General features: G+C 40.4%; 1 protein-coding gene across 2 annotated transcripts in view; it reads left to right on the top strand.

Moving 5' to 3' along the window:
- Positions 1-3,156: 3,156 nt before the first annotated feature.
- cdca2 (cell division cycle associated 2) overlaps positions 3,157-11,084 on the top strand; it is a 35,327-nt gene continuing 27,399 nt past the window's right edge. The window contains exons 1-4 of one of the 2 annotated variants that reach the window (XM_078565500.1): positions 3,157-3,273; positions 6,890-6,971; positions 9,305-9,417; positions 10,001-10,061. In XM_078565500.1, coding sequence (XP_078421626.1) covers positions 3,188-3,273; positions 6,890-6,971; positions 9,305-9,417; positions 10,001-10,061 — 342 coding nt within the window. In that variant the 5' untranslated portion in view covers positions 3,157-3,187. The remainder of the gene's footprint in view (positions 3,274-6,889; positions 6,972-9,304; positions 9,418-10,000; positions 10,062-11,084) is intronic. The other variant, XM_078565501.1, reaches the window with a different exon arrangement.

The raw sequence follows: 11,084 nt of genomic DNA, 5'->3' as shown, positions 1-11,084 counted from the left end.
GTGGCTCTGTTTCCATCTGCCAGAGATGATGAGAATGCAACCTGAGAATTTAGGTGTGACCATCTGTTTTACTTCAAATAAAAGATGTGACCAGTTTACAAAATAGATTTTGAACAATTTTATTTGTAGTTTGTGGCTAAACCTTGCTTTGTCATCTCATGCGTAAGCCACATATGGTGACATTGATTTGTGTAAACTCATTTGTATTTTATGTGAAGCAATGTCTCCCTCTACTGATAAAAGATGGTAGAACCAGAAACTTGAGCACAGTCTTTGCCAGTTTAGTGCAAGGTGTTTGCACCATCTAGCCCACAGGTGGATGTGGAAAAAGTCCAAAGACAGTATTCTATTTGAAGAAAAAGAGAGTTGAACGCCTTGTATTCTGGCTATTATTTATTCCTCAAGCAACATTCCCTCTCTCTCTCTCTCCAGGTCCTATGCCTTTAAAGGGCATTAGCGACCATGGAGTTCAGATTGCCATGGTGGTTCTTCGCAAGATAATGCAGTGGTTTGCTGTTTGCTTCTGTAGATGGCTGAGCAGTAAAGTCTCCTCTTCCTGCCATCAGTATATTGGAAGGAATTACAGATTCACAATCAACCTGTTGGGCTGAGTTATATATCCATAGCTATCCATGTGTAGATTTTGAACCTTGAGTTTTTAGTCCAGAGCAAGACACTGTGCCATAAGACCTCTCCCATCCAACATTACTGAAACAGATTATCTGGTCATAATCCCATTGCTGATTGTGGGAAATTGCTATGCAAATTGGCTGCTGTGCTTCCAACATCTCAAAAACGACCAGAAGAATTTGAGTATAATGCACTAAGGGCCATCCTGAGGTTGTGAAATCAACTCATGAAATTCAAGTTTTTTTGGTTAGCACCAGAATCTTACTATCTCAAGGGGAAACAGTGGCATAGAGGGAATACAGCGAGAGGAGGAATCCAGAGACTCATCTGATGCTGTGAGAATGTGGTTCCAAATCCTACCATGGCAACTGGTGGAATTTGAATTCAGTTAATAAATCTGGAATATAAAGATAGTTGGTGCATTCATTGTCGCTAAAACCCCTTTGGTTCAATAATATCCTTTAGAGAAGGAAATTTGCCATCCTTGCCTCATCTGGCCAACATATAACTCCAGACCCACAGCAATGTGGTTTACTTTTAACTGTCTTCTGAAATGGCCTAACAAGCCACTCAGTTCAAGGGCAATACGGGATGGACAACAAATACTGGCCTTGCCAGCGATGCCAACGTGCATGAAAGAATTAAGGAGTCCAAAGGGTTTCAGTTAATGGCATCAGATGCTGGCATTCAATTTGATTTCCTCACAGAAATCAGCCTGGCAATCAATTGGCAGCAGACAAAAGCAAAATATTGCAGCTGCTGGAAATTTGAAAGCACCAAGTGCTGGAAATACGCAGCATCTGTGGAGAAAAACATAGCTAAGGTTTCAGCTCGATGACTGTTTCCACAGGATGCTGTCTAATGCATTGGCAGTGTCCTTCATACTGGATCATATGGACCAAGGAAAGATTCGATTGCTTTATTTGAGAAGCAGAGGAGTTTTCCTGGCTAATATTTATCTCTAACCCAACATCAGTGGGCAGAAAATGGAGTCAATTGTGTCAGATTTTTTTTCTGTGGGATCTTGCTGTGTGTCAATTGGAGACTGCAAGGTTCGTCAAGCATCGCAAGGTTCAGCACGCTTCAAAGTCCTGGGCTGGAAAGCTGTTCGGGAGCTGGTGACAGGAGGTGTGGTGTGGGTGGGTGGGTGGGGGGGGCATAAAAATAATTTTGTTTAATGCAAGTAATTTTCTGGAATTTTGGCAAAAGAGTCAACCAAGTGGGCGGCGGCTGAAAACGTGAGTTGACATCTCGCTGACCCGGTGAGAGATTTTTTTTTCAATAGCCATGAGAAGATGTGACCGAGAGACAACCAATCTCCCATTTCTTGTCAGTTTACTGCGAGGTGAGTGACCGTTATACCAAACGCCATGGAGCCAGCGAAAAGCTGCTTTTATCACCTTTTACTGCTCTTGGTGGGGTGAGGCGGCCGCGCAGACGCGGGGCGGACAGGGACTGGCGGCGCGTTCAGATTTCAAACCCCAGCACGTGACCCCCTCCGCCCCAACCGTCGTTTCCATCCCGCGCCCCCATTGGTCGGGACCGCCCGCCACGTGGCCTCGGAGCCCCGCTTCTCATTGGCTCCTTTCGAATCCCGCCGGCTCCATCCCCCAGGTTTTCCGTTCCTGTCCGACGGGAACCTGAGCAGTGGCTGAGTGGACGGTGGGTGGTTTGTTTAGTGCTGGGGAAAGCGGGTCGGGTTGGGAATAAACGGCCGATTTTTGTTTCTCTGTGTCAAAAAAAAAGCTTCATGTGGTAACTCACAGCAAAAGCGAATCGCTGCGGTTGTTGGAAAGCTGAGATAAAGCGAGAAAGCGCTGCGACTACCTAGCGTATCTGGCAGCTCCTGTGCAGAGAGGAGCCGAGCCGCCGAATCGGATTCCTCTTCAGAACCACTTCCATCGGTTCTGAAGAAGAGTTCACATTCGATTCGGAGCGTCAGCTCTTGGTCCTGTTGCCCTGGATGTTGCCAGACCTGCTGCGTATTCCCAGCGTTTTCTGTTTTTTTTTAAATTTCATTCACCTCCCACTTTTAGTTTGTTTTCCTTGGGATGGGATGGAATTGGGGGGGGGGAGAAGGGCAATATTTGGGGGCTGAACGTTTTGAGTGTGTGTGTGTGGTCGTTGTTGTTGTTGGATGATTGTGCCTGCATTTCAGTGAATCACTGAGAGACACCATGAGCTCCGGCTTTGATGTTATCCTTGGGCTTCCCCTTCCTTCACCTTCCTCAGAATCTCCTCAGTGGTTCACGAGTGTCAGCTCGGATTGTCTGCTCAGGTGCCTGGGGCAGGTCTCAAACTCAAAAGCCATCTGATTGAGTTGGGGTTTATTTTTACCCCTGGCGCATTATTCGCAAATGCATAAGATGCAGGATTTTTGACATACAAGAGATTGTTAGTGCTTGGAATTGCATGGGATTTGGGCTAAGAACCGTTTAGAGCCTCTATTGACATAGCCTAGACTGCTCTTGTCAACCGTTATTGTCACCAACTGGTCCCCCTTTTACATTTAAAACAATGGTCAATTTGTTTTGTTTTCAAGATTACAAACGTGAACATGGATCATAATGGGGGTTTAACATGGATGGAAAACTGTAACAACGAGTTTCCCTCTCCATTGGACTCGAGGCCATCATTAGGAAGGTTTGTAAATATTTGATAGACGATTCAAAAAGAAGGTATTTTGTAAGTGTAACTGTGCAATTTGCAAGGATAGGTGCAAATCTAGGACAGAGTTAATTATAGAATCAAATCACACGGAAGGAGACCATTCGTCCCATTGTGCTGTTGTCCAGTCTTGAGAGAGGTAAAAGCAAAATGCTGCGGATGCTGGAAATCTGAAACAAAAACAGAAAATGCTGGAATAACTCAGGCTCTAAAGAAGAGTCATATGGACTTGAAATGTCAACTTTATTTCTCTTTCCATCGATGTTGAGCATGAGAAACTGTTTCTCATCCCTGGTACCATTTTGTTAAATCTGAACCCTCTCCAGGACCTTTCGAAAGTGTGGTGCCCAGAATTAGATAGAGAAACTTTAGTTGAGGCGTTACCAGTGATTATAAACGAGTGATTTCTTGCTTTTGTACTCTACCTCCACTAAGGTAACCAAGGATCCTTGTTGCCTTTTTTTTAACAGCTGAAAAATTTTCCTCAATATCAATGATTTGTTTGCCAAGTCCCAGGTCTCACTAATATAAAGTAAAAACAGAAAATGCTGGAAAAGCTCAGCAGGTCTGACAGCATCTGCGGAGCGAGAAACAGTTAATGTTTTGAGTCTGTATGAACCTTCTTCAGAGCTGTTATTATTTCAGATTTCCAGCTTCTGCAGTATTTTGCTTTTATTCAGGTCTCACTGTTGACGTACTTTGTTGAAAAGTGTACCATTTAGTTTTGATTGCCTCTCCTCATCCTTCCTACCAAGTTAAATTGCATCATATTCCTCTGCATTAAATTTCATCTGCCCATGTGCCTTGTGTTTCACCAGTCTGCCTGAACCCTAAAGTCTGCTACTATCCCCTTCACTCTTTGCAACATTTCTCTGCAGACTTTAAAATGATGCCCTCCATACCCAAGCCCAGTATTGATATACTTCAAAGAGCAGTGGTCTGAATAACAACTCTGCACTTGCCTCCAGTTTCGGAAATAATTGTTTAGGACTACTTTTTAAAAATTCATTAATGGGATGTGGGTGTCACTGGCCTATCACTAATTGCCCTTGAGAAGGTGGTGGTGAGCTACCTTACTGAACTGCTACATCCAATTGCCTTCCTGTCTCTGAGCTAATTTTGTAATCTCTTGGGCCCCAATTTTGGTGACAAGTCTATGATGTGGCACTTAGTCTAGTACCTTTTCAAAGTCTATCAATACAACGTCAACTGCATATCCTTCATACACCCCCTGTTACTTTGTTGAATTTAATTCAGTTAAGCTAATCAAGGGATGGAATGGGTTTACACTTCGCACCTTTCACAATTTCGGGGCATCATAAAGTGCTGTGCAAACCAGTAAAATGCTTTTGAAGTGTTGTCATTGTTGTGACTCAATTTATGCCCATTAAGGTGGCACATGAGTGAATATTCTGATTTATGGCTGTTATTTGCAAGAAAAATATTGGCTAGGATATTGGGAGAAATCGCCACTTTTTTTTCAATCATGCCATGGGATTTTCTCCACCCACTTGAGAGGATGGGTTTCAGTTCAATGTCTTTTAAAGATGGCACTGTTGCAAATGCAACACTCCCACATTATTTCGTTAGAGTGTAAGTGTGGTTTATATTGCATTCCTTTGTGGCCCACAGGTGAGAATTAACCCTTGCTCTGAAGCATAAGGTGCCTTCACACTAGCTATTACTTATGATCACTGCCCAGAAAGAGCTACATGTTCAGCTATTACATTTAGCTTGGTTGTCTGTTACACTGGAATGTGCTGTTGCTTGTGGAGTGGTAAAGCGTAAATATGAGCACCACTACTTCTTTTTCACTGAAACCAGTTCCCTTAACTCTGCCACATTGGAAGGCTGACATTTTCATAGGTCTCTTCTGTCTATCTTCTTACCATTAAGTTATTTATATTGTGGAGTGCGGATGGTAGCAGAAGATCTGCACATCTGTCTTGGCTATAACTGAATGATAGATAAACATCTATGCTGGTTATTTTGGGCTATCTCTAGTCTGCAACTACTGTAAATTTTTCAAACACTTGTAGTTTCTGGTCCCGACACATCTGTTAACAATGTGATGTTGATTGAATATATTTACCAATGTTCACTGATTTTATTTGCCATCAGTCTTTGGGAACTATTTTGGAGAGAGGACAGCTGTTTGTCACTGGGACGCAAATAATAAGTACAATTTTTGCCTTTTAAAACTTCACATGATTGCTGTTCGGTATCACAATTGCCATTCTGATAAAATTGAATACATTTTCTGACAGAAATACCACCTCTTGCTCGAAGACTTGCATTTGTGCATTTTACCATTATGTCTAAAATATCTCACAAAATGCTTCACCTGTAGGTGCATTGGTGTGAAGTTCCGTGCGTATTGCTATTTTGGGATAACTATCATTGAGATCACATGAGTAGCACTGAGTTTAATTATGAATTTTTCCTGTTGTTTGTGGGAGGAATATTGCCTGTGACACTGGGAGAACTTCATGATACTAAAATAATGGAATTTTAAGTTCACCCGAACCACTGGAGAGGACTGTTACAGTCTAGTTTAAAACCTTATCTGAAGAATGTCACCCTGTGCAGACTAAGTTTGGATGGATAAAATGTTAATGGTACTATTTGTGTGGGCAAAAAGGTGACATGAGATAGGAAACCCTTGTGAGAAAGACCAAGTTTCAGTGAGATTGGATCACGATGTGAGAAAAGTCTGGTTGGGTTGTTGAGAAATTCGTGGAATCTGTTTTGGTTGCATCTGTCATGTGTTGTGTAGTGTGGTGTGTTCGATCGCAGATTGCCTGTTAGTTCACATCTACATCATACTTAGAATGAATGTTAGAGAATAAGCTAGATATTGTAAAGTATTTTATCTTTCTGAACTTGTATAATAAAATTTATTTTTGTTTGCTCCAAACCTGTGAAATCTTGTGGCTTTATTCACTTAGTCAGCATCTTAACTCTGAAACTATATTTACTTCAAACAAAACATGATTGGTCCCTAACTGGATCTCTCTCCACATCCTGTAGTCTGGCCAAGAATCACAACAAGATGAGCAGAAATTTCTTCACTCAGGCTTGTGAATCTGGGTTTCTCCAACTGTGGATGCTCAGTTATTAAGTGCATTGAAGGCTGATGGATAGTTGTACATAAAGGGAATAAATGCATATACGGATTGGCTCCAAATGAAGATGTGGTAGGAGGTCAGTTATAATACTGAATGCGAGAGCAGGCTTGAGAAGCTGAATAGCCTTCTTATGCTTCTATTTGTTCTTAAGGTGCAAAATATAACTTGCTTAACTTGAATTAAACTGAGATTTTGGTGAAAAAGTAGTGTACTTCTAGTCAGTAGGTAATTAAATTGACTCGCCACTTTTGGCTTTTAGTGATTTTATATGATTAATTCGTCCCTTCTTCTTGTAGAAGCTGTTTGTGCAGGTTTGACAGTGAACGTGGTAAAATGTTAGCAATGAAAGTTTGTGGCGTTGTCAAGAATTGTTGGGTTTCTTGGAGTAGCCACACTTCAGTGACCACGTATTGTGAATTGCAGGTGAATTACCGTTGTAATCTGACATTTTTTTCTTTGTTCAGAAAACCAAAAGTTGACCTGGACACCAAGAGCCCTGATGTGGCAATGAAGCACTGTCGATTGGCAGTGTGTCAGAAGAAGCAAGTAAGTATTGCAGTAACTGTGTCCATGATGGGTGAATTCATTCAGGACTGTCTGTGATATACTGCCAGCCCAAAAATGTACTGAATTGTAAGGAGACTTTTCTAGTCTTGCTGCTTATTTCCATTACAGATAGTCGTTTTGTTAACATTTTGCTGCTTTATTCATTCACTTGCTCAATGCAGAAGGTTGCTGCTAAATCCATTGTTACTTGATGCTATTTTCTGCAGCAACATAGACAGGATTATATTTGTATTTATTAATTGCTAGGCATTAACATGTAAAGCAACTTATTTTCACATGCAATGTTAAATTTACAAGTGCAGCTGTATACTTTGAAGAAGTCCTAGACATAAGCTTCCAAGGGTGATCCAGCAGTGCAGTTGCTTAAAATATTGGATTAACACGGTATAGGAGGAAAAGCATACTTCAACTCGTGTATGTTATGAAGTGTGGCACCATAAATTAATTATCACAAATTTGTCCCATTATCAGCTGTTGCCCAGTTCGTAGCATTGTCGCCTCTGATTCAGAAAGTTCCTTGTTCAAGTTCCACTATAGAGCTTGAGCACAAAAATCTATGCTGATATTTGAGGGCAAAACTGAGGGAGTGCTGCACTGATTGAGGAACATCTTTTGAATAAGACATTAAACTGAGGCCTTATTTACCCACTTGGTTAGATGTAGAAGATGCCATGGCATTAATTTAAAGAAGAGCAGGGGAGTTAGCTCTGGTGTCCCAACCAATATTTATCCATCAATCAAAATTACAAAGAGAAATCTGGTCATGATCACATTGCCGTTTGTGGAAGCTTACCTTGTGCGAATTGGCTGCTATGTTTGTTGTGCTGCATCGGTGACTTTACTACAGAAGTACTCTATTGGCTGAAGAGCTTTGAGATCTATGGTGGCTGTGAAAAGCGCTGTGTAAATGCAAATCTTTCTTTTTATTCTTGGGGCAATTTTCTACTCGCCACAGCTTCACCACTATGTTATAGAGCTCAAAATGACCTCCAAAAATAATCCCAATTTGAAACTAGTTAATCTAGGTATTAGATTTGAAGTGACCATGGTGCAAAAAAATACTCCTGCTGTTAAAGTATTTAATATCGTGGTGCTAAGGTACAAATTTTCTCTGGATGGAGTTTTGTAATGTGGGGTCATCAATTCAAAGACATTAAGTCATGAGAATGGTAGTTAAATTCTTTGTGCAGAAAAACGAGTATCAATGCTTTGCTACAGGGTGTAGTGGCAGAAAGCATTATATCTCGAAGAAACAGTTTGAAACAGAGAAAATATTCAGTATGTTATGGGGAGAGAGCGCAAGGCACCTGGTTCTGTTTTGGATAAACCTCTAAGTGCTGAAGAATTTACCCCGAATCAATGGGTAAATGGCCTACTGTGCAATAAATATCTGTGATTGTGTGGTACATGATTCTTAGAATACTATTGTATTTACAGACGCCATGTCATTTAAAACAATCAAGTTAACACCTCAGTTAAAAATGTTGACCATAATGTTTCATATATGCACAGATATTAAGAGCTTAGTTTTAAAGCAGGAGTGTTTTGGGATAGTTTATGTAGATTTCATAAATCTACATATGAAAATGCAGAAACTCATATTTCTAAGAATTTTGAATGGAGCCCTGGCAATTTGTGCTGATTTGGCATGGTTTTTAAAGCGTGTTTGGAAGCATTTTCTGGGATAGGGAAGTCCCTTTTTTATCTCTAGGTTTTATTTGATGTTTTTAGGGCAATGGGGAAATGTCATTATGGATGTTAATTGTTTCCCTGTAATGAACACTTAAAATATAATTAACTTTTCTTCCATTGTGCACATGAACATTGAGTTTCTGTTTGGCCTTCAGTGTCGCAAGATAAAATAAGGATGAAGAAAAGACCACTTGGTATTCTGGGTTTTGGCATCAAATTTTATACCTCTGCCCTCAATCCTTTTAAGTAATGCAGTTTATTTTTTGACAGCCCGCTTTTGCATCTCCTTGGTAGTTGTGGATTGATTGGAAACGAAGGTCACCATGTGGAGCAGTATCAGGAGTTGACCTGCATCTTGTGATTGTTCATTTTGCAATAATTTTAAGCCCCTGAATAAAATGTTAATTGGGAAATAAAAATCCGTAACACTGCTTGAGTTGATACTTACAGGCAGTTACTAGGTACGTGTGGTCATAAAAAAAGAAAATACCTTGTAGAACAAATGGGTTTCTTTGGGGTCTTCAAAGGATGTTCAAATAATACCAAATTAGGTTGAAATATCAAATTATGTTGAAATTGGATTAAATCTTTGACTTAAAGCAATATTTCAATTTTTTCAGGTGATTTTAAAAAGTCAAAATTGTGCTGCATCTGCTTGGTTAAATGGAAAATCTGTATCTGATGGAAATTTGGTGAAACAGTGTGATATTACAGTTTTTAATGGTTCTGTCAGGTAATTTTGTACTTTCCTTCCATACCATTTCTTGATTTTGTTTAAAGATATAAATTACATGTTTTGACTTGATTCAATGAACTTATTTATTACAAAGGCATAACAGACTAGGTAACTGATGGATTCATTCTCTTCTCTGATTAACTGATCATAAGCTGGTTTCATAATAAGGAGGCTACAATGGCCTGTGTCCTGTGGTGACCAAACAAGTTGCTTCTCATGGCTATCCAGAGACCATTGGTGCGAAGTGTATGTTTGTCAAGAGATGGCAGAATTTGGCTCAGCTGTGATGCCCTCAATGGTTGAAAAGGTTGCCAAAACCTGTTGTCTGACAGTCATTTGGGTATCATCTGTGGAACTGTAAATTTCTCAGGTTAGGCAGTTTACTATCTTAAACCTCTGTTTTGGTCCAAAGCCACACCCCGCAGTGAGTTCATTGAATCTGCTAAAACTGTTGGATCTTCATGCAGAATCCAAAAATTGTGTCTTGACCTGTAAGCAGTAGTCAATTTTTTTTACAACTAAGGTTTGTGGTTTTAATTTTGTGAGACAGGTACATATCTTTGTGTGATTTAATCCACAGGCTCGAGAACCAGGATTTGGAAACCCACGCTTCATTATCTACCAAGGATGCAACAGCACAAGTATGTCATTGAATATTTTATCACGATTCTTGACTAATCATAAGAGTTGCGACGAGGTGACTACACCACAAGCATGGTTTTGAGTTATAAACAACAAAGGGTCTCCAATTTTATAACTTGTGCTTTTTGAACCTGCTGATCTCAGCCAGGACACTAGATGAGGTGCTACAATGACTCTGGAGCACCAAGGCTAGTGAGAGGAAAATAAATAGCCAGTTGATCACTATTCACGAATAGATTCTGAAAAATTTGTATGTGGGGGATCAAATTAGGACAGGCTTAGACTTGCCTCTGATTCTAACTGGTTGAACAACCTGGTGATGTTTACTGGATGCTAAATAGTGAATTGACACTGGACTGTTTGAGGAGGAGTCAGCACTAATTTGAAGCTATCCATAGAAATTGTATAGAGCCAGATGACATTTGGCTTTCTTTAAAATCTTGACATGAATATTTGCAAACTTTTCTGCAGTGAAGATCTAAAATTAACATTTTACTAGCAATTACAGCGATCCTCATGTAACACTAATGTGTTCTTGAAAATGGGCAGATGCGTTATTTCATGTGAAAATGAAGATGCATTGTTTTCCTAATGTGTAATCTTCAGATTAAAAGCCCACACCTGTGTATGTATTGAATTTATTTTGAGCAGGACCATACATGTTTGTCGTTTTGTCCTTTGAATAAAACTGCTGAATCACTGACTCCTGGCACCGAACAGAAGTAGTTGTAACATGCTCACCACCTCACTCATGGCAAGGGAGGCAGCAAGGGCTGAGGAGAGGGGCTTGGGAGAGGGGTGGAGAGGTACGTTGGGAACGGTTATTTTCCGTCTGAATTATGTGCCCTTTTGAGTCCAGTGTGTGCTGAGTTTTGTGACTGAACATGCACAATTATCAACACATGGGTGCACGCACTAAAATTAATTTGATCTTCATTCACGGGATGTGGGCTTCACTGGCTGGGGCAGCATTTATTGCCTATCCCTAGTTGCCCTTGAGAAGATAGCGCTGAGCTGCCTTC

Source organism: Cetorhinus maximus, chromosome 20, assembly GCF_964194155.1.
Source record: "Cetorhinus maximus chromosome 20, sCetMax3.hap1.1, whole genome shotgun sequence".
NCBI lineage: Eukaryota > Metazoa > Chordata > Chondrichthyes > Lamniformes > Cetorhinidae > Cetorhinus > Cetorhinus maximus.
Note: the sequence above shows the minus strand (reverse complement) of the source record. Positions and strands in the feature narration are given on the sequence as shown.